Consider the following 24,904-nt stretch of genomic DNA (forward strand, 5'->3'; position numbering starts at 1 on the left):
GCGTCGTTTGTAATGTGTGCCTTCATGGTGTCTCCTGGTTTGTTTCAGAGTGGTGACGAGGAGAGTACATCTCGTATTGACGAAGAGAATGATACTGAGGAAGAAAGTTCCCTCAGTTCCAGTCAAACTATTTCCAAAGATATTGTAAGTGCTATGGTATTTGGTGCCCGATTTGTTCTCTCTCCTGTAACGGATTTTTTTTCAACAGTCTATTACAGACAATTTCTCTAAAAGTACTAAGGAACATACGAAAAAGATCCGAAAAATTAAGACATCGGAACCGATTCCAATCGGGTCGTGCCACACCGTATCCGGCCACGAGGCTATGGACTTAGCTAAGCGCTTAAGTGAGGAACTCGCCGCGCAACAGCAGGCTGGTAGTCAACGGCCAATCAGTCCAGATGAGCCTCGAACTTCGCGATCATTTGAACATGGCAAACACAGCCGAATCAAAGGTTAGTATCGGTTAGGATAGGGTATGGGATTAAAAAAAACCGTTAGGTTTGCTACGTGCTTGATACATACAAGAGGTGACTTAATGCTTCTTCGTGCTGAAGAATTGTTAAGTTGTATTCTCTGCTATGTCGAGGCGCTTCACAACACTACACGCTCGATGCCCTTTTTCAGCGAACTAGGTGGCACTGTCTCTTTTTTTCCTCGCGTGAAATAACTATCAACTTTTGTTTGAACACGTCTACCTTCTCATTTGTTGTGCGAGAAGCTGTTTGTTTCCACTGTCTTCTTTCGATTTCTAAATTTCAATAAATTAGAGCGTGCATCATTTAGTACCGATTCAAAATTCTACATCTACTTATACTCCTCTGTATAATATTTCCAAATTCTCGTTCCATATCATACCTGCTCTATTCACCGATTAATTGGTTGCCGTGGCTCCGCCCCTTCACCCGTCATCACGTACCGAAACGAAACATCGTCGCACAATCAACAAAAAAAAAACCAACACAAAAAATCGTACAACACTGACCATTGTCATCCATTGTGTTTGTATCTTCGTCACATGTGTGTGCGTGCGTGCGTGTGCGTTTGTGTCTGTGCACGTGGGCGTATGCGCTTGACGCGTTCTGGCACCGTTTCCCTGTGCAATCGTTTTCTCGACGACGGCGGCATTGATGGTCCTGACTGGGGGCGTCGGCATAGTAGATCATGCACGTTACTATCATAGCCAGCAGGCGGTTTACAATCAAGGTAATGTTGTTTTGTGTTTTTATATTAGATTATTTTTAGTGTAGAATATCAATTTTCTCTCTGTTTAATTGGTTAGTTGATCCCCTCAACCCTTTGTATAGTTTAGTTGGATCTAACTCATGCCGAATAATTGCTGTTGACCTTCTTTTGTGATATATTGAAAATAGTTGCATAGTTTCTTTGTTATTAGTTCACTTTTTCCCGGAGGGAGGTTTCCCGAGAATCTACACGTTTAATTTTATCATTTCCTTATTTCTGTATATTTCGTTTATTTTGGATTAGGCATATGTCAGTTACTTTTGTTAATAAAAATGTATAACATGATTAATATATATCGCAAAATCCCTTTGAAAGTACATTTCTCCTTCAGAAATTCAAGAAACTCCAGAGAATTTTAAAGAGACATTTGAATAAAATAAATATTCACACTCACTCTCATTTCGGGTTGATCGATTTTTGTTACTGAAACTTACCCAATTATAACCCATTACTTGTTAGTCACATGTAAGCGTGTACACTAAATCGATTCCCGCCATGATTTGACGTCTATTTGTTTTCAGATTGAGAACTCACACACAAACATTATACACGGAAAATCAAACTTTTATGAGTGTATTGAGTGTGAGAAAAAGATGACTGTGAGAAAAAAAATCTCGCAAAACTCTTATAAAGTGCAAAAAGCGCAATAAAAGCTTTGTTATTTTTCATAAGCAATAAATTACAATAAACAGAAATATTATGTTACTGCTACTTGCTGGTTAGAGCCATCCAATGGATTTTTCCTATAAACTTTGTAATATTCTGGGTAAGACAAACCATTCTGGAAATTATGTATTACAAGATACAATCGTAACTGACGTACCGCACGAACCATGTGTTGATATATTTGTAAATATGATCCTTAGCTCTTTTGTTGTCCGTGATGCAATTGATTCTAGAACTTTGTTCCTCGACGTTTCCTTTTTAGTATTAGGTAGTTGTAGTGATAACGAAAAGTAAAAATAAATTTTAGAAGAATAGCAATTTATCTGTTATATTTTACAAAATTCCCACGAAAGTAAGTAAGCAATGTTCCACCGAGACCGGATTTAGGGCGCCCTTAGAACACCCAATGTGGCCAGGTTTAGTCAAACCAATTCCTGGATGTAATTTTTCAACTCCTAATCGCAAAATAATGACAAATGATGTGTCACAAGCCATATATGATAAAACAAAAACTTACTCCAGTACAACCTGGAATTACTCCGTGCCCATTTTTTTTAAATCAAATTTTCTGCATATGTACTGTATTTATGGACATTGATTGTTTAAAACATTGCTTCTCCTTGTTCCGATTGAGCCCTTTGGCTTCTATTCGTGGATCACTTCTTGATCCACTTGACCGCTCACTTTGGGTTGTTCTACTCTGTTGAGCTATTCAGCTCCCGGCTCGATCGTGACTACTCGGACTAGCGGTGGATCAATCCTACTCCGAGAGGGACCCACCTCAATGGGTGACCGGACGAATGCCGAGGTGAATTAAAATAATCCGGGCGGAGAGAGCTTCGGATTAAATGGTGCCCCGACAACCCGGTGCCGGTGCGTTTTCATGCCACGATCTATCGATCGATCGCTTTGATCGTGGACTACTCCGATAGTCCCCAGCGGTGGATCCGACGGGGAGTTCCTACGACCTCAATGCGTCACCGGTTGAGTGACAAAGTCGATCCAGATACGAGTGGAGATAGCGTTCGGTTCAGTGATGCTCCGACGGGCAAAAACCGGTAAGTTCACGCACGACGAACTTCCCGGACTTGTCTACTTGATATTCTCCGATAACCGATTTTCAGTGCCCTGAGCCATTTAGCTCCAAACTTACTCCATGAGTCGTTGTAGGATGTCTACTACTATGTGTTCTGTTAAATTCTTCCGAGGGTGTTATCACTGTTACTGTCCATTCCGTACGCCTCCAACATCGCACTCATCTCCGATTCGAATCAGGAGCGTGTTAACAGAATGTGCTCAGCCGTTTCTGTCACGTCTGGATCGCGAACCGGTGGATGAAGCCCCCCGAACCTGTGCAGGTTAGGAACTGGTTCACATCAAAGTTTAGCTCTCAATGAGGTCTGTTAATCCACAGTGACACACTTGGGACTAGGTGGTGGATCTACCTGCCCTTAGTCAAATTGTCCTACTTCTTCGCCATTTTGTTGCCGGTGTTGCTTTGATATTCCGATGAGCATTACCGATGCCCCTGAGGGCGTAACACTTCTCATCTTCCTCAACCACCAGTTTTATGGGCATTATAACTCCGCTGATCAGCTTATGAGTACTCTCCAGCGTCGCGGCGTAGCAGTTTGCACTCAAGGCCAACATCCAGACTGGACCTCCGTACCGCAGTATTGATAAGGTCACGCTTGCCATTAGCCTGCGCTTGCTGGAGTACACCCTCGAAGGTGCTGTTATCGTCGAGCATCAACCCAATTGTTTGAAAGTTCCATCAATTAAAATTGGCGCCTCCTGAATTGATTTTCGGTTGTTAACGACTATTATCTCCGGTGTATGATGCGCCAGATGCAGCTTCTTGCTGCGCAACAATTCTTCGACAAGACTGATCAAATGGGTTGCAGATAACTCGACATCCTCGATGAACTCTCCATAGCATGCCATCGTACATCAGGTTCCTTTCCGTCGTACGAATCGCTGTTGATTTGGATCCTTCAGCTACCCTGTTCCCGTTATCAACGAAGATGCGATACGGGTCCAGTCCAGTTACTTGCACAGTTTCCTCGTATTTTTATTTATTTACTAGCAGACCCGACGAACTTCGTTTCGCTTAGATCTCGAGTTCGAAGAAATTTGTGTTTCATTTGTATGGGAGCCCCCTTTCCAAAACGGGGAAGGGTCTCAAATCATCTTAAGAACCTTCCCCAGCCCCGAAAACCTCTGCACACAAATTTTCACGCCGATTGGTTTAGTAATTTCTGAGTCTATAAGGTTCAGACAGACAGAAATTCATTTTTATGTATATAGATTTATTTATTCTCATTATACTTCATCTAAACACGTTGCTCCTGTCCGGCATTTTGTACTCCCCCCTTTTGTGTCTCGCTTCGAGGCAGCTGAAGCACTTGTTGACTATCGCTGGTTTATAGAGGCTGACTGAACATACAGACAAACCAACTTTCAGCGGTTTACATTGGAGGGTCACCTCATCGTGTAGAGTCCTTACTTCTACACCATTACCTAGGACTTCTTGGGCTAGCATTTCATATAAGGTATCGATGGACTGTTACCCCTCTTTACCGAGGTCCTTCAGCTTCTCAGCGCTGCGCATCGTTTTGAGATCTTCAGCGTAGCTCTATTTCCCCGTCTTCGCCAGCAGCGCTTCTTTCTTCGCCCCTTACCGCTATCGTTTGTCAGCGAGCGTACGACCGACTTGTTCTTTTGGTCGGGCTGGCGTTCCACCTCCCGTGGCCAACGTGCTTGTTTCGCCATTGTCTTTGCCTCTGTTCTACCGATCATCGCTCTTCCGAAGCCCAACAGAGACTTCCTGGAGCGCTTGTCTGTCCTCCTTGCTGTCTCTCTATCGCAGAATGAAAAATCCGCCGCCTCCTATCGTCCCACTTTCCGTCCCTGCTTTGCCGCAAGAACCAACTTGCAAAGTTTCGGTAGCTTCAAATCTCTCGCCATATAGTGCCGTCCATTGATGAAGTCGATAATACCGTCGAGTTGCACCATCACGACGGTCAACCTCGGAAAAACGCCGCTCAACCCTATCTCCATTGTATTATGCTCTTGCATGCCGGCGCACTGTTAGCGTTCTGTTCGACGATTGCTTCGCCTTTCCCTCGCACCCAACGCCTTGGGTGGAGAGCTCTCCAAAATCGGCCTAGTATACTCATTCGTGTTTGTTGGGAACCCCTACCCAACTGGAATAGTCGCCTTCTTGATTTCATGGTTATCTTCCATCCGTAGTGAGGCCATGAGAGGGTTAACACTTCGGTGTTCAGAGCCAGATCTGCGCAAGCCAGAATGGAATCAACTGGTTCTACTCCCGTCTGGGTGGAAAAGCCAGACGGCTGGATTGGGACAGCGTTCTCCAAGGCCTGATGGTTTTACGGGATGGAAGGCATGAGCCCACTCGCCATTTCAAGACGCTGTCACCAGGCTCTACTCAAGAAGTGAAATGACACAACTGTCATCTCTTGATTTATTGTGTACATCTCACCCCCCTGGCGTCCTATACTATCACAAGGGGTTTGACAATAGCCACCATGTCCACGGACGGTAGCTCATTACCGTCCGTTGTTATTGTACGAAAATAAACATCATGTGTTTTGTTTACTATTTGTTTTGGTTAAATCTAAAAATTGTTTTCAAAATAATTTGCAAGATTTACATCTTTGACCATGGGAATTATGTTATTTGATGATAAAATATAATAAACTTACGAATTGGAGGGAATCTACAGGTGAAATCAAGCGCTACACGAAATCATTTTTCGTAACTTGTTCTCCCGCTCCGAATCAAACAAAAGATATTATTATTGTTTATACTGTGTTGAGCATCACAGTTGAAATGGTCCCGGGATGCAAATCGAACAACATTCATTAGTGAAATTTAAATGAAATAAATGGTGTGCTGAAAGATGTTTTAGGATTATATTTTCATGCCCATAATAGCTGGTATTAATTTTGAACAAATTGAAAAAGTGTAGCCAACAATATTTTGGAAAAAATCCAGTTGCTTATAAATGCACGATTCGGGAGAAGTACTTTTCAAAATGTATGCTAGACATATTCATGAAGATGTTCGCTACGCTGAGAAGCATCTCTTGCCACGGGGCTGGTACATCTCGATTCCGTTGTTGAAGCTCATAGGTTAGGCTAGTATGCTTTATTAGGTTCAACAGAGCCCATTTTCAAGCCCCACCTTACCCTAGACAGGCCCCATGAGGTGGCTGGTTCCAATTTCCCGAAACGGTTGAGAAGATCCGTGCTGAAAATTTTCTCGACTTCTCTGGTATAAAATACCATTGTGATTACCAAACAAAAAAACATGCATTTGGTTGGCATCAATTGTGCAATCTTCTCCACTCAAGTTTTTTTTTCCTTTTTTCATTAGCATCTTAAAATCTCGATTTTGATGTCCGATCTCCAGACTGTGCGGCGCAGACTTAATCTCATTCCTTAAACCCATTACTATCCCCGATGGAAGCGTTGGTTCGGGCAATGGATTGCGAGTGCTTCTCATTCAGAAGTTGCTGAGATTTGCGCCTTGCGGGGACCAACAGAGATCCTTCGTAGCTCGTTTGGTTAAAGCACCAGTCGATCATACTGAGAGGTCGTGAGTTCCCTTCGAAGGATGAAGTGGTTACCTCTAATACATTTTTCGAACTTTATCTTTTACATACTGTGCGTATCCACATTCAGTTGTCAGATATGTACCCGAATAAAAAAGTCCAATAGACTTACAATAGAAATTATTGTAACAATACGATACATTTAATTGTAATTACAATAAACTCTTGTTGCTTACAATAGGATAACAATTAAGAATATTGTTTTCCACCATAAATCCTATTGTAAATGGCAATTTTACAATAGAAAATAGGGGTTGTTAGTTACCGTAACAATAAAAAAAATGTTTATTTCTCGAATACATTTTTTGCCAATACAATAGAATTTATTGTAATTCTATATTGTCAACATTTTTCTGTCAATAGATTTTATTGTACGTTTATTGGAATAACAATAAGGCAATTTAATTGGTACAATAGAAGAACAATAGAATTCATTGTTCATCAATAAAATGTATTGTAATTTTATGATATTTTAATGTAATGCTATTGTATTTTCTATTCGGGTATTGTAATGCTTACGTTGTATCTTTTATGGGAAATAGTTTCATGAAATTTAATAAGTAAATTGCTATTATTATAAAATTTATTCTTACTCCATGTTGTCACTACAACCATGTTTCAGAACCTTCAATCTTTCAGTTTGCACATACATTAAATATTTTTCTGTTCTCACATAGAAATGTTTATGTCTCGTATGAAAACTGTCTGTCCTTCTTTTTCTATTGTTTCTACTCTGTTCTGTCTATTGTGTGTTCGAGCTCAGTTCACTTTTCCAAAATTCCAAATTCCCCAACACAAATACACCGGTAGTGCCGTTTCAATTCCTTGTGTTTATAAAATGTATTTCGATAAACATTCCAAAACTTCACCGGTATCTCTTATATTTTCCAAGAGTAACAAATAATCCATATTTTTTGATTATTATATTTTCTGTCGTATAAGCAACAAAACAAATAAACAAAAAAAAACACCAACCAACAACAATAACAATGAAGCCTCGTCTGGCCGGCAATTGTTCCGTGTTTTTGATAACTTTTTTGGTTGTGTCCCCCCTCCCCCCTTGGTCTAGTGAGATCCGGTGTACTCTCCTAGAGCCTGATTCGGCGTATCTTTGGCAGCATGAAGCCCTCGGCACTTCCAGAGACCGTAACGGGTGACTGTCGGGTCGAAAGACACACTGTTGTTACTGTTCACTAATTGAACATTCGAAGGTTTGTTTCATTTGCCTTTTATTGTAATTATAAGCGATGCGAATGAATCTTCGAATGGAAAGTTCTTTCCTCGATAGTCCTCGTCTGGTCTCAGGAAGGGTGTAACTTTGAGCAATTTTGGTATACAAGAACGATATTCTTTGTTTTAAATTACGAACAACAATTCAGGTTTAATAATGGGTCTCACAAGCATGATTTACACTCCCAGATTGACTCTTTTGTAGAAGTTGTATGATGCCATTATAATTCCTGAAATGTTTCGAAATAATTTATATTATTCAATATGTCTTATTGAAGCTCTGAATGTTTCATAGCTGGTAGAAGTCTGATCACATGTCACGATTTTATGGGAAGTTTTTCATATGTTTGATTACTTTACGCATTAGGGAATGCAACACGCATAATTTAAAATGTGTGAAAATCGAATCAAAAAATATCGATCGCTGCAACCGATGATCGAACAAGTTAATATTAAATATTAGTGCTTTAATAGTAAATAAAAAACGGGCTTGGTGGTCATATGGCTACCACTTCTGCCTTATACGCAGGAGGTCATGAGATAAATCCCAGGCCGGTTCCATTCTTCCTACTTTGTATCTTTTCATATATTTCTCACGTTCTAGCAATCGCTAAAACTGGGAATGGGATTTCGTACCGTTTCCATCTTCTATCCATATACCTACATCTTGATTAGTTCTAGCAAGTAACTGTTAGAATACGAATTAAGCAAAAAAGCTCGTTTCGACATCCAATTAGAATATACTTCACCCTTTCATTACCATCACATTGGCCACCCGTTAACCAAGACGAACCTCTGCCTTAAAACCTAACCCCAGATTCCAATAAAATTCCGCAGGAACTCGTGGCGAGTGCAGATGTGTTCTCGACTTGCAGTGGGCGAGTGACTGCATCATCAATTCCTTCCCATCCCCGATGACCGTGAGGACGTGGCCAGCGCCGTTATCGACCATCCAAAATACTAGAGCTCTCGGACTGTGCACATTGAGGTTGGAGAGCAAATCCCCTGCTTCCATCCATTGGTTCCCTGTGCAATTGCAATTGTTCCGGTCGATCACGGAGTAGCAACTACGAAATGCACGGTCATCATGCTCATGCTCAATATTAGTGCTTTAATAGTAAATAGTGCTTTGAGAATAGGTCGTATGTGCAACAGAGAGTTTCTCTTTGCTTCCCCTTTCTTTCGATTACTACAACACTATACTACTAAAGTTTTCTTCGGATTTCTTGGTAGGTAGATATTCAAAGACAATAGCTTCGACTAGCGTTCTGAAGTGAAAAAGTAGCAAACAATCGATATCTAGCCCATCTATTAACGAAAGAGAGCGTGAACAAAGAGAGCCTCTCTTTTGCACATACGACCAATTCTCAAAGCCTTCTCAAATTTAGATTTATGCTAATCGAAGCAGAAATTACTCTTCCAGACCATGCGATTCTCCTCATTGAACTGGCGTGCTAAGCGAAAAGACGATTCACAACGTAATTATTATACATTTTCTACCAAATAATTGAAGAAGAAAATATTTGGCATTTTAATTCTCATTTTCTATATCTTGCCATGTCAAATTTCCATGATTCTACTTTTTCCAGGTGACAGCACTGATGAAGGAATCGCCCCTATTCGGCGTTGCACAAACGCAATGAGCTAGACTTTACTAAGGTGGCGCAGATCAGCGCTGCGTGCCACTAGTTATCTCTTTCACTCTCCCGCTGTTCTTATGTGACGTCACTATTTGCGTTGTGGGAGAGTAAAAGAGAGAACTAATGGCACGCAGCGCTGATCTGCGCCACCTTAGTAAAGTCTAGCTCCTTGGCACAAACGGTCGGGGTTCTGCCAAACCGCCCCGAGCTCAAGCCCGAGCTTCTTTTCGACTGACTCGTACACTGAGGAAACGGGTCGTATGAACATCATAAGATACTCTTTTGAAATTGCGACATAAGAAAATGTGTTGATTTTCATAAGTTTTTCTTATGGAATGAATTTCATAAGACGAGCTTATGAAATATTTTGAGTATATGTAAATTATGTAACCCGGATTCGAAAAGTGGACGTCGAGATTGGGAGGCGCGTGATTACATCACACGCCTATCAACGCCTCAAGAAAATATTTCGCTGGATAGCCAACATAAATCCAGAATTTGTCAAAACAATGTCTTATGATTTTAATAATTCCATTCTTATGAAATGTTCTCATAAGATTGGTCTTATGAAAATTGTAAGAGCCATTTTCCTGAGTGTACAATAAAATACAGCTATTCATTAACTTTTAAGCATTATTGTCGATTTGGCGAATTGTAGTGCTTATGGGGCCCTCCTTAGCCGTGGGGCCCTCCTTAGCCGCGCGGGCCCTCCTTAGCCTCATGATATACAAATGCAAAAATGGTAACCTGGCTTAGCAACCTCGCAGTTAATAACTTTGGAAGTGCCTAATGAACACTAAGCTGCGAGGCGGCTCTGTCCCAGTGTGGGGATGTGATGCCAATAAGAAGAAGAAGGAAGTGCTTATTGGTTACTTGATTATAAGATATTATAAATAACATTTCACTTCAAACCGGTTCGAATAATGATAAAACTGCTCTTACAATTCTAAGAACAATTTCAATCATAGTTCTTCGTAAGCCTCTTTGAGTTTTTTGTTTATACGCTTCCTTTTCTTGCCACGTGAAATTATCGTCAATAAGCAATTGCTCGAAGCAAATGATTACTTGATGAATGAAATCTTTAAAGTTCAGTTTAAAGACAATCCTTATATTATTATTATTAAATGGCAAACAATCCTCACGGAATCCAAAACTAGATGTACTCGCGTTTTCACTCAATACGGAATACGGAAGCAACGCACAATTGTCATTTTTATTATTTCAGCTTTGTTGCGTCACAGCATGCCTGAGATAATTGTGACAGTTGTGCCATGGTTCCGTATTTGGTGGTGTGCCCTTAAAAACGCGAGTGCATTTAATTTTGGATTCCGTGAGGATTGTCCTTAACTTCGTGTTTTCGTTGCGTTGCGGCCGAACAAAAATTTTGAATTTTCTGTATTCACATTTCAAGTTTTTGGTTTTTCTGAAATATTTTTCCTTTTTTTTGTTTCGCTCACACATTTATTAGCAAAAATTGATTTGTGGATTTCACCTCAATTTTTGTCTTGGATCTTATTTCTTTATTCTTGAGATTTTTAATATCTTTTTAATGAACTTGAAAATAAATTCATAATTAGTTCTACATATAGAGGTTCCCAAAGGCTATTTTTGAAACTATTGAATTTTCAGAACTTTGAATTGATTCTTACTCCAGCATGTGATCTGACTTCTGTAGAGCTGTGATCTCTTTACCCCTGTAGTAGTCTCTATTAATACCAACACATTTGACGGAGTGACTAGTTTGGATTTATACGATACCCTTGTTGCATTCTACAAACTGGAACTACACAGTACTACTACCATCACACAAAACTCTTCCACGATTGGGTCTTGAATATAGTTAGCTATAGGTTTGATTGGTTCTCGTTTTTCTTGGTTTTCTGGTTTTGATTCAGAGTTTTCATATTTTTCCTTATTTAGATTCTCGGATATACTAACACGAACGTTCGCATTTATGGTGCATATTTGGGGGTGGCTTTTGAATCTCTTCCGATTGCTCGCCTCGCTAGCTAACACCCGCTCACTCACATCTGCGCAATTTTGCAGCTCTTTGTCGTTGAACAGCTATTGCCCCTAATGTTCAATATCAGCATCGCTCACACAATTGTAACACACGTGGGATTCCGGTGCCGGTCTCTGCCATTTGTTATCATTATATTTTCTATTTATTTTCTCTCTTTCCATTTTACATCCCGAATATGTTGTTTTGACTAATGGTTCTGTTTTGTGTTTCCGGAAAACTGTGTTTCCTCTTCTGATGGGTATTGTATAAAACCGATGTTATGATTTGAATTCAATCAAACTTAATCAATGGTAACCGTTAATTTCTATTTCGATTGATGTTCTAACGATTCGCTGTAACATATATTTTTATTCAAATTACTTTGTGTTAACTCTAACCCGTAAATGTACTTTCGTTGTATTTGTGTGTATTATAACAATAATTATTCAACGGTCAGGCATAGCGGCATCTGTCAAGTTCAACGCAGAACCGGCTTTTGAATCGGCAACTAACGAGCTTCCGCTCTATTCAATCGATTTTTCCCAAATTCCCAAAACGCCGGAAAATAATATTCTTACTTCGAGAGTGTTCAACACGAACTCGGTTGCCTCGATCTCCGATGATCGATCGCGAATTTCAATCGCAGCAACCAATGAGCGACCACTCTCCTGCACCACATTGTTCATGCATGAATCTTATTCGTGCGACTCTATCAGCGAGTTCACTCCGAACCTAGCTGATCAAGAATTATACGTTTCTTCCTTTTCCGACTCGGATTCAGAAACGTCACGATACTACAGTGCTTGTCACGATTTGGATCCGTTCCACTATAGATACCCGCTGAGTAGTCGGGCCTTATCGTATACCTTTTCAAACGATCCGGAACGTGACAATCTGCTAATGCCGTTCAACGGCTACAGCTACAAATCGATGCTCTACGCATCAACGCCTCTCGTTAGCAAGAGCTTCAACGATCTAGACTACTTGACAGATGTCGATACGCCGCGTATTCTCGAGAACGGTTCCACAACCACCTTACTCTTCCACGTGAAACACTCAAGCCCTAGTACAAGGTCTCAATCCCAAACTATTGCGCTCTCCGTTCCCCGTCGACCGAGAGTCATTTTCCACCCCGACAATCTAACCCGGGTAGCTAGCGATCCGGGGCTCCCCATCCGCTCCTCCGTAACGCCCACCATGGATCAATCTGATTCAGGACCCACAGATCCGACTAACACAGACAACACGCAGGACACTGTAACGTTTGTATCGTTGACCACGCCCCCACCCGACGAGAGCCTGTCTGATCTCTCGGCCCTAGATCGCGATTTCCAATCCCTGCTCGATAGGGTTTTCCCGGTTTCGAAAAATCTCGAGATGTGTGTCCCCGTGAGTAGTGATAGTGATCCCGTTACCACACTGACGTTCCCCTACACAACTAACCTGAACAGTAGTAACCTTGCACCTAACCGTAAAACTCATTGTTCGAAACTCGCCAAATCGTACACCACAGACAGCAGCACGAACCCGCCCGGAGGCGGCAGTGTTGCCTGCGGGGGTGGTGTCGTTGGTGGTCCCGGTCCGTCCTCTCATGGTTCGTCCAATTCGTCCACCGGCGGCGCAACCGTGAGACGTCAACGACACAGCATTGCCGGCCAGATGAGCTACTTCAAAATGTTAGGGGGCTTCGGGAAAAAGATGGCTACCAGCACCAACAGCTTGTTCAGCACCGCGGTCATCAGTGGCAGCTCGTCGGCGCCCAATCTCCGGGACATGATTCCCAATACGGCGTCGCCGTCAGGTAATTATTATCCAGTCATGGTGTTATTCTTTTTTCTTTGCTCTTTTTTAATGCTGTTAGGTGTATTGAGAAAGGTGTTGAATCGAATAGCAAACGCTGTATGGTGTTCAAGCTTAAAAGTGATAGTTCAGTGGAATTGGTATTGGAATCTCATTATTTTAAAGTATAAACCTTTTACCATTTCACTCACGCTATGTTTTCTGCAATGTACTCACATTCGCAGTAAGCACGCCAAATTCGCCCCCTTTTGAAAATATGTTTAATACCATGTTACTCTATATCCACTGATATTGCTCATAGTCTGAATACCCTCTGCGTTATTGTAAATTTCAGAAAATTTTATAACATCGGTGCTATTCGTTTCGACTTCTTTTCCGAGCATTATTTTTTTTTCGATTCAGCAATGAATATTTCTAATTTAACCATTATTGATGAAATTTTTGATTTCCTTTTTCGCTTCCATCTCCTAACTAAAAACCCTGGCTTCTGGATGTATCCCTGCCAAAACATGTCCCTTCCCATTCCTTCGTTTCATTTTTAAATTGCTGTGGAAAAATTAAACACGAAATTTGCTGTCTGTTGAATCGCCAAAAACTCACACACAAACACATCGCCATCGCCATCTCTCTCTCCAACCTGTTCTGTTGTGTTCGGTTCAAGCACTTGAAGGATTCGGTGGGGTGCCTCCGATCCGCCCGCTGGAGACCCTGCACAACGCGCTGTCGCTGCGACAGCTGGACAACTTCCTGGACAAGATGACCACCGGGCCGCTGTTCAAGACGCCGGCTTCGTCGCCGCCGAAGTATCCGTCTACGCCGCTGCCGACGCCCGTCCCCAGCCCGGCGACCGTCCCGGATGCGTCGACCCTGCCGCAGGCGAGTAAGTGAACCTTGAACTTTGGGATCTTTTTCCCGGTTTCAATGTCTATTGTTGTTAAGATTCTTTCAAAATGTTTACATCTGTTATCAGATGCATATTTTTTTTTTAAATCCTCAAAGGTTACTTAATTCTATTGAAATTGTTTATATTATATCGACGTCTTCATCGTGCATGTTCCTGTGTTTCAAGATCCTCATAGGGTAAACTTTCACTTACTTGCGACTGATGAATCTATAAGATTCTTTTTGCTGCTCAATATTCTGTTAGAATTATATTTAGGGATATATCTGTTTGTAACAACTGTAGCGTCGCAGTATGCATACATGCATGGTTTATTATGTTTTAGATGCTTTTGTGTTCTACTTTTTCATATTTGCCCAGAAGAGTCAATTATAATGAAGCATTACAGCAGTTTTTACTTTGGTTTATTTTTGTTAATGAATTTGAAGATCTTCCCTGAGCTATAACTAGTTTTAATATGTCTGTTCAATTATAATGTATTTTTTTTTTCATTTCTACATTTAGTGCATCTCGCGCTTTATTCTCCTCTGTCGTGCTTTAGGTTTGTTTTGTCTATCTACTTATGTAGTACTTCTTTCCATGTTGTTAATGCTGGCTAAGTGGTAACAGCCTTAATTCTGCTCAAAAGGACTAATTCAAGTATCTGGTAAAAGGGGGAATGCCACAAGAGAGGATTCTTTCCATCGACTTCCCCTCTTTTAAATAAAAGCGACAGGCGAAGGATTTCTTTATTATGTACATCAGAAGGCAAGTTTTCATTATTTTCTATCGTTATTGGGTGGCGAAGTGCTAGCAAGTCCTCTGGCAGTACCTTTTATAAAAGAGGAAAAGTTAGTTAAGAGAACTCTCTCTAGCGACATTAGCCCCTATTCCAGATATAGCTTTAATTTACTCCTTTTACTCCTACTTCTGTGCGAGGATTTCGTGGTTTTTGCAGATTTACATAGATATGTAAAGCTTTCGCACGGATTTGGTGCAAATTTAATTTAGGCTTAAATTTAATAAATAAAATGTCTATCTAAACACATGAATCATTGTTTCGATAGTTAATGATGTTAAAAATACAATTGATTCACCTTTGAAATCTATGTTAATTGCTTACACAATTTTTACGGCATTTCTAATTCCAATCCCTCATTGAATGGCATGCATTATACTTGAGCAATAATTAAAAGTGTTTTAAGAGGAGGACAGGTTCTACAATAGTCACTTGTTTTGTCACATCTTGCATGTGCATATGCGCACTACAGTAGACGTTCGATAACTGCAAGTCATTAAACTGCAATGCTTTTTAACTGGAATTCGATAGTTGCAAAAGTTTTGCAGTTATTGGACCGCTAAACTTCAAACTGACGTTAAACTCAATGACAGCTGCATTGCGCTGCACATTTAGATGCACTTTTATTGCATCTGACGTCGATTGACAACCGTTTGACGTCTAAAATGCGTTGCAGTTATCGAACGGCATTCGTTAACTGAAGAGTAAACATGTTGCAGTTATCGAACGGCTACTGTACATGTTTCCGAAATCCACGTGTCCTGGTACGACTTGAACCCTCAACCTCCTACTTTCTAGACAGGAGTACACAGAAAAAAACATTCAAACATGCGTTTAAATGACCTTTTAATCTTGTTAAGTAGGAGTTATTACGATTTAGCAATGACATTTTGCTCGCAGCCTACCTGGTTGAACAATTGAAATTTATTTCAGAACAATTTGGAGGACCGAGAATAACTGATGTTTAATGACCCTAGAACATTTGCGTTGGACTTATTTGAATAGTGAAGCATTCACAATAGCTCTAAGGACTTATATGGACACGCTGGGTTGCTATCGGTTTGATGCCAGGCGTAGTTGACCTGGTAAATCAATTGAACTCAACTCCCGGACAATTTGGAGAACCTAAAACATCTGCGTTGAACTTATTTGAATGGTTGAGCTCTTGCAAGGGCTCTAGGGACTTTCATGGATACTTTGGGTTGCTATCAATTTGATACCAGGCGTAGTTGACCTGGTAGATCAATTGAACTCAACTTCCGGATAATTTTTAGACTCTAGAACATCTGCGTTGGACTTATTTAAATGGTGAAGCATTCACAAGGGTTCTAAGGACTTATATGGACACGATGCGTTGCTATCAGTTTGATACCCGGCGTAGTTGACCTACTAGTTCAATTGAACTCAACTCACGGACAATTCAGAGAACCTAGAACATCTGCATTGGACTTATTTGAATAGTAAAGCATTCATAGGTACTCTAGAGACTTGGACGGACACGCTGGGTTGCTATTGGTTTGATGCCCGGCGTAGTTGACCTGGTAGATCAACAATTAATTGCATATTATTCGGCAACTCGGCCGTACGAGTATGCCGTACGATACTGGTAGATCAATTAAACTCAACTCCCGGACAATTTGAAGACCCCAGAACATCTGAGTTGGACTTATTTGAATGGTGAAAAATTCACTGGGGTTCTAGGAACTATTATGAACACGTTGCGTTGCTATCGGTTTGATGCCCGGCGTAGTTGACCTGGTAGACCAATTGAACTCAACTCCCAGACAATTTAGAGAACCTATAACATCTGCGTTGGGCTTATTTGAATATTAAAGCATTCATAGGGACTCTAGAGACTTGTGCGGAAACGATGGGTTGGTATCGGTTTGATGTTCGGCGTAGTTAACCTAGTAGATCAATTGAACTCAACTCTTGGACAATTTGGAGACCCTAGAACATCTGCATTGGACTTTTTTGAATGATGAAGCATTCATAAGGGCTCTAAGGCTCTTATATGGACACGCTAAGTTGCTATCGGTTTGATACCAGGCGTAGTTGACCAACTGAACTCAACTCCTGAACAATTTAGAGACCCTAGAACATCTGCGTTGGACTTATTTGAATGCTGAAGCATTCACAAGGGCTCTAGGGACTTATATGGCCGTGCTGGGTTGCTATCGGTTCGACGCCAGGCGTAGTTTACTTGGTAGATCAATTGAACTCAACTCCCGGACAATTTGGAGAACCTAAAACATCTGCGTTGGACTTATTTGAATGTTTGAGCTCTTGCTCTAGGGACTTTCATGGACTCACTGGGTTGCTATCAATTTTATACCAGCCGTAGTTTACCTGGGAGATCAATTAAACTCAACTCCCTAGACCCTAAACCGTTGGACTTATTTGAATGGTGAAGCACTCAAAATAGCTCTAAGGACTTATATGGACACCCTGGGTTGCTATCGGTTTAATGCCAGGCGTAGTTGAACTCAATTCCCGGACAATTTGGAGACCCTAGAACATCTGCGTTGGACTTATTTTAATGGTGAAGCATTCACAAGGGCTCTAGAGACTTATATGGACACGTTGGGTTGCTATCGGTTTGATGCCAGGCCTAGTTAACCTGGTAGACTAATTGAACTCAACTCCCAGACAATTTGGAGACCCTAGTATATCTGCGTTCAACTTATTTGAATGGTGAAGCTTTCGTAAGGGCTCTAGGGACTTATATGGACATGTTGGATTACTGTAGGTTCATATAACATTTTCATTTATTCAGAGCAACTTCACCACAATCGTCCAGAGGTATAGGAGGTCTTAACTCATACAATTTAATTATAGAAGACGAGCTCGGTGTTCTAGTGGCTACCGCTTCTGCCTTATAAGCAGGAGGTCGTGGGTTCAATTCCAGGCTCGTCCCTTTTCTACTTTGTATTTCTATCTTAGTTCTTTCTGTGTGTCACGTTCTACCAAAACGATTCCTACTGTTATAACCAGAGATGCACCTGAACACTAGAACGCGTGTTCGTGTTCAAAAAGTTCTGAACACTGCACACTGTTCAAGAGCACTGACCTAACTTAGCAACTTGTATCTTAGGAAAACAAACTCAAGCGACGGCATGCTACTCATTTTTCGGCTAGTAATGGAACACATAGGCATCTAACGGATAGAAATCAGGCATGCTCGTATGTGTTTGCATAGTTCCAAATCTAAGGAATCTTAGTTACCATGATCGTTTTGCTTGCGTACCAACCCAGTGCACACTGAACTGTGTTCAGAGTTCAAAATTTAGAACACCAAGGCGCGCTCTTGGCACTAGTTCTGTTCAGGATGCATCTCTGGTTATAACCAGGTTTCGGATTTCTCACTCACTTACGCGACAACAGATTGCTCCACCATCCATTTTATCCGGATTTATTACAATGCGATAAACTCCGACACAAGTGATGGTGCGAAAAATTGTTATTCCTCTTTCCATGTTTCGCGAAAATTTAATGCTGCTCTCCAAACTGATTGAATCTGACGATGCGCCACGATAAGTAAAGGTTTAATACAGCAGTTTTTCTTTCTATTTTCAATCAGTTCATGTGGTGGCGTGGTTATAGTGGGCCCTATAAATATTTCAAAATTGTTTTGGGTTCGATTCCCGGGCCTTAATTTTTGTAAATATACTTGTAAAATTTATCTGTAGAAGCGACGAGAAGGAAAAATTTGTGGATCAAAATAAATTATCCGGTGAGCTGGCGCTCTTAAGTATGTGTCCAACTAACCATCCTTCCCCTTCCTCAGCATTCGCAAGGACGTGGCCAGGACAGATCTCGACTATTGGAGAGTGCATTGCTTCCATCTAAGAGATAGTGATTAGTCCCAAACTGTCTTGTAAAATGTCATCTGCATGTCATTTGACTAATTTGTTGATAACTTTCTTCAGAAGCCAAATTTACTTCAGTGTAGTGCTATATTTTTGTGCAAGGGTACATTGCTCTAAATATAACATTTGAAGCTAGAGAGTGAAATCTCTGCAAAATGTCGCGTGTCATTTGACATAATGTCATTTGAATGACATTTTGCCTCCCACGCCCCAGATTACATATTTACAGCAGTTTCTTGTTAGACAAAGTTGTAGCCACATTTAAGCGCTATAAGTTCGTCATACTTGATAGTTGATAGTTAACTACTGAAAAAAGTTCTGGAAAAATTATTCAAACGAATGCAAATGACATTTTAAAACACTGGTCCCAAATCAATATCTGTGGTGACGGATCAAAGTGATGCTACTCTCATACAATAGTCTTGACTTGTACCACCTACGAATTTATGCGAAATGCTCAATGCTAATGCTAATGCTAACTCTCATACAATTTAATTATATTGAAGAGAGTTCCTGTTCATACGGGCCGATAAATCGTCAAATAAGACCAGTTCTATATATAGGGTAAAATGCCCAATAGTGGACCCCCTAGTCGCGGAATTTTGCTTTTCCTGGAATAAGGAGTAAAAATTTTCAACATTTTAAGTCTGCTTGATATCTAATAACAAGTTCTGCATTTCCTCTTCACGATACGTACATCTTCTTCTTATTGGCATTACATCCCCACACTGGGACAGAGCCGCCTCGCAGCTTAGTATTCATTAAGCACTTCCACAGTTATTAACTGCGAGGTTTCTAAACCAAGTTACCATTTCTGCATTCGTATATCATGAGGCTAACACGATGATACTTTTATGCCCAGGGAAGTCGAGACAATTTCCAATCCGAAAATTGCCTAGACCGGCACCGGGAATCGAACCCAGCCACCCTCAGCATGGTCTTGCTTTGTAGCCGCGCATCTTATCGCACGGCTAAGGATACGTACATAAAACACTGAAATACACGACGTTATTAGTTGAAATTAACGAAATTGCTTTCCTATAGTCGACACTTCATTTGATTTTCATGTTCCATTTCGTGACGTTCTTCTTCCCTATTATGGACCCCCCAAAATATTCCTATAATGGACACTCTCGTGTTTATTTTTTATAGAATTGTAAAAAAATCATTTAATTTTACTTTCCATAGCATTTGCAATGCATGTAATCAAATCATAGTTCACATAGTTCACATTGTGCTGTAATAATGCAAAAATGCCTGGAGGGTCCACTATTGGTTGGGGGTCCACTATTAGGCACTTTACCCTAATTGCCTAAATTTGCACTTTTGGGCCATCTAGTTTTTAGAACCATAAAAAGAGGGAGGATGGGGAGGGAGGGAGGGTGCATGTTCATAAAAGCACCTTGATTTTAGTGAACATTCCAAGGGATGATTCAACAATGACGTCCACTACTTTTTTAGATTTTAGATTTAGATTTAGAACCACCTTCCCCCCTCTGTCACGCTTTTTTGTATACCTAGCATATGTACTGTCACAAAATCTTAGACTCCCTCCCCCTAAAACCTGTGACATCATTATTAAACGACCCCCAAGCAAAAACCTCTAAAACCCCGCGAGATACATGGTTTTCAATATTAAAAGCTCGTCCTGGTCTTTTACGGGTTAACCTCGGCAATATCGAGCACCATCGTAGCTCAGTAAATTTTAAAACTGAATTTCGGCTATTAATGCTGATGTTCAGCAAAATATTTTCATAACCTTAGCAAATGAAACGCCTATGAAATAAATGTTTTCAATGGTTTAAGAATAGGGGAAGTGCACCGGTTTTGGCCAAGTTAGTGCCTAATTTGGCCAACCCTGGAAAATACATATTTTTCCAAAATAATCGATCAGACGAAAGCAGCGTTGAACCGTGAGGGATATATCTTTTGTTGGAACTAATGAAACCCTCGCGAATTGCTTTATTTTTGGAGTTATTCGCAAATTTGGCCAAATTAGGAACATGGCCAAAACCGGTACAGTTCCCCTAGCATGTCTACTTTATTCATTACCATGTGTCTAACTAAGCTCAATCTCAGTCGGCGTCGTTAGTATTTTCTAAGACGAAATATTTTAAGATCATAATTTCCTTCGGATGGTAACAACAATGAATCAAAGTCATGTACCGTAGGTTGTGGCTACTTTTTATCCAAGGATTTCCATGGTGTTATACATTAATTTCGTGAGGGTTTTCTAGGGGTTTTTCAATCTCTACTTTTTGTAGAAATAAAAGAAAATAATATACCCAACCTCTTACGCAATTAGTGTACAGCCTTTATAAATTTCAGGGTACTAAGGACCTTCTAAAAACCATCATTTATGTGACCAAATGTGCCAATGAATGAACGCTTTGAGCGTGCTTAGCGGCACACTATATGTAATGCCTTGGGTATTAATGTTTAGTTTCCTCGATTTTACATTATTGGTTTGTAAAAAGTTTCTGCTTTTGACAAAATAGGTATTTATTTATAGATATTTTATATATTTCTGGCGGTTAGTTTCGTGCTACTTGACAACAAATATGCTCAACAGAATAAATTGCTTCCATTCTATCTGGAAGTAACGGCAAATATTCAGTATAGTAAAGAGTAACGTCAAATATTCAGTATAGTAAAGAGTATTAGTCGTTTCAAACTTATTATTATCTTTATTTAAGAGGCTTTCAGCCCTTGGCTGGCTCACCTCTGGCGGTTTCAAACTTCAAGATCATATACAATAAAACGAATAAAAAAAATCCAAAAATTTAAATATAAAATCCTCTATTACACATTTTTGACTCAGGTATCCCCTAAGAACAGTGAAGATACCCCCAGGGGTACATGTACCAGGTTGAGAACCGCTGCTCTCAATTAATTTCACTCAACATTATTATTGAAAATCAGTTATAGTCGTTTGAAAGTAATGCAATTTGGTTCGTCCCCCCTTTATCTTGTTTTCCACGCTCGGTAATGGCGGCTTGTCAGTGTGTAAAAATCAATCGGTCACTGTACCTTTTGACACTAGCTGGAGGAAAACTCACTGGCGAAAAGGCCTTTTTGCCTACCCCTCACACATGAACGCCAGTGAGCTTTTCTCTATAGTATCAATGAGAATAGTATTTATTTTCATTGAGCTAGTATCAAAAAGTACAGTGATCGATTGATTTTTACATACCGACAAGCCGCCATTACCGAGCGTAGAAAGCTGGATATCTATGGTTTGGTTGGGCTCATTTGACCGAATGTTGTTTGGTTTGAATGCATTTTGGCCAATGCATTGAAATTTGTTTCCTTATTAGTGTGTGAAGTAAGAAATGAGAAGTTTGAAGTTTTAAGTGTGAATAGTGAGATGTTCGACGTGAGAAGTGTTAAGTGAGTATTGAGAAATGAAAAGTGAGATGTTAGAAGTGAGTAGTGAAAGCTAACATGTTTGAAGAAAGTAGTGAACAGTGAAGTAGTAAAAGAAGTAGAAGAGATGTGAGTGGTGAGAAGTAAAATGTGCGAGATGATAATTGGGAAGTGTGAAGCGTTTCTTGAGAAGTGCGTGATGTGAAGTAAGACAGCAAGAAGAAGAAGGGAGAAGGAAGAATCAAGCTGAAAGAAGAAAAAAGCTAAAGTAAAAAAACACAATGAGAAAGGAGGATGAAGGAAATACTACGAATCGTCCGCGAGTCGATGATCTAAGGCGTAAGGCGTGGCCGACCCAGCCCCATTTCCGACTCCGAATTTCAGTTGCTATCAACCTCAGGAGCAGGGATTGAACTTATCATTTCATTATCATTTAGTATTCAGCTAATAACTCATTCCAGAGACGGAATTCCAAAAAGTGTTGTATGGCGGACTTCTAGTGCTGATTCCCCTCTACAATTTTGTGTAAGGGTACATTGCTGTATGTCTAATATTAACAGCGTGAAACGCTAGGATCACTCAATATACTAAATGATAATAAGTGTTATTATCATTTAATATATCAAATGATACTAGCGTTTCCCGCGGTGAATATTAGACATAGAGCAATGTATTCTTAGACAAAGTTATAGAGGGGAATCAGCACTAGAAGTTCGCCATACAACACTTTTCGGAATTCCGCCTCTGGAATGAGTTATTGGCTGAATACTAAATGATAATGAAATGATAAGTTCAATCCCTGCTCAGGAGACAACGACGATGGAGCTCGTTGTTTGAGATCCAGTTGTGAGGCCACGAACTATGTACCGCAAGAATCTTAGCTTAGCTTTGACTGACTACGTATATCTACTACCATCTACTACCAGAATCCTTGGAATTGCACAAAGAATCAACTGAATGATTGACTGGAATTGTTAAAGCATTCTCGGTGTGCAAGTTTCAGTGACTCAAATGTTGAAAAAATGATCAATAACGGCGCCGGCTACGTCTTTGTAGTCAGTTAGGAAGAGGGAAGGAATATTAGTAGATGGTTTTTGCTATTTGAAGACCGTATTTACCTCTGCGTCACCACAAAAACCACAGGAAGGATTATCCGTTAGTTGGTAGGCATCGTTGGATCTGGATTCACTATGATAAGCAATACGACCGTGCCATACTTTACACATAATGATTTTACCTACCCATGATTCGGCCGCACAAAGCAGAACAAACTTACTATCGCAAACCGAGCACAACGATACCAGATCGTTTGACGTGTCTATGAACCGAGCATGAAAACTACCTACCATGCATGCCCGGTCTGCATATGCAAACTGTTGAGGATCGCGTTTTAGACGACCGAACAGACATGCAGTATTCTGTACTTACTTGCCCGAAAGTTTCTACAAACTATGGAAGATTGCACTTGTCTCGACCGGAGCAAAACGCAATACAAGCGCATGATCCACCGAATATCAAATAGGTATTTTTTTCATCCGTTCGCGTCGAATAACAGACGAAATGTACTTACTTTCCCAATGGCTACTGCAAGCTATAGAAGATCGCACTTGTCTCGGCCTTAGCTCTCCTTAGCTAAACGCAATACAAGCGCATGATCTACCGAATATCAAATAGTAATTTTTTTCATCCGCTCGCATCGAATAACACACGCACTGTACTTACTTTCCCAATGGCTACTCTGCTGATCAGAGCTTTAAATATTCTATTATTTTTTATGAAGCCCATCGGCCTTCTTTGTCACTTCACTTCTAAACATTTTCATATTCGGCTCTGCACCGTCAATTCAGAATGAATATGGGTCAGTGAGTATTAATCTGAATATCACAAATTACTAAATAATCGTAAAACTGAACACATTGGTCTCTTCAATCAGTTTTTAAGGATTTTCTGTTGTGTCGACGGCACATCAATATTGGGAAAAACTCACATTAACAAATCTCATCAAGAGAATCCTTCATGATTCAACTCATGATTTGGATCATTGCATCAATCGTTTCATGATTTGAATCATTTAGATTTTGATTACTCAGGTCAATGAGAGCAAAGCGATAACTAATTTTAATATTGTTTCCCGATAAAAAAAATTAGAGGTATACAGCAAAATGAGATCCAAATATGTAATCTATCATGAAGAAAACATTTGAAAACAATTTATAATTACAATTTGATTTCAATATCAAAATAATGTTCTCTATTTGATCGCATCATGATGCTAGAACTGATCGAGTAGGGTATCGTCATGTATTCCCGACAGGTAATTGCGTTTCGGCACAACCCTGTAAAGCAGCAAATGCGTCTCAAAGCTCAATTTCAACTAGCTGCATCGTAATTTTCGAGTGAGTACACACGATTACGGAGGAGTTTTGGCAAAATAATGTTTTTGTTTTAGGTTTTTGAGCATATGCTGGAAAAGAGACCCTGCCGGGAATATAATCCGTAACCTTATATATTATATTGTTTACAATGTTTAGAAATTAAAGAGCAGATTCCTTTCTGAAAATAGTGTAGGACAACTATGATGACGAATAGCACAAGCTTCGCTTTTAAAAAAATGCGTAAATGAGGTACTTCACAAAAAACATCATCATTTGATTCAACCACAGTATATTGGACCGCCAATGAAGATTCTGCAAGTTTCTTGTGCGGTATTGTATGCGGCCTGAAGTCCTGAGATATAAGAAAATTAGCATGCCATCCTTTTTTAGGTG

The 24,904-nt window shown here is 40.2% G+C and overlaps 1 protein-coding gene across 28 annotated transcripts in view; it reads left to right on the forward strand.

The window, feature by feature from the left end:
• Positions 1-24,904, forward strand: part of LOC134205888 (inositol hexakisphosphate and diphosphoinositol-pentakisphosphate kinase 2) — a 95,934-nt gene that overhangs the window by 65,207 nt on the left and 5,823 nt on the right. For 13 of the 28 annotated variants that reach the window (XM_062681576.1, XM_062681573.1, XM_062681574.1 and 10 more), the window contains 5 exons: positions 49-144; positions 209-455; positions 1,159-1,206; positions 11,880-13,223; positions 13,884-14,102. In XM_062681576.1, coding sequence (XP_062537560.1) covers positions 49-144; positions 209-455; positions 1,159-1,206; positions 11,880-13,223; positions 13,884-14,102 — 1,954 coding nt within the window. The remainder of the gene's footprint in view (positions 1-48; positions 145-208; positions 456-1,158; positions 1,207-11,879; positions 13,224-13,883; positions 14,103-24,904) is intronic. The other 15 variants (XM_062681575.1, XM_062681557.1, XM_062681562.1 and 12 more) reach the window with 7 other exon arrangements.

This window comes from Armigeres subalbatus, chromosome 1, assembly GCF_024139115.2.
Source record: "Armigeres subalbatus isolate Guangzhou_Male chromosome 1, GZ_Asu_2, whole genome shotgun sequence".
NCBI lineage: Eukaryota > Metazoa > Arthropoda > Insecta > Diptera > Culicidae > Armigeres > Armigeres subalbatus.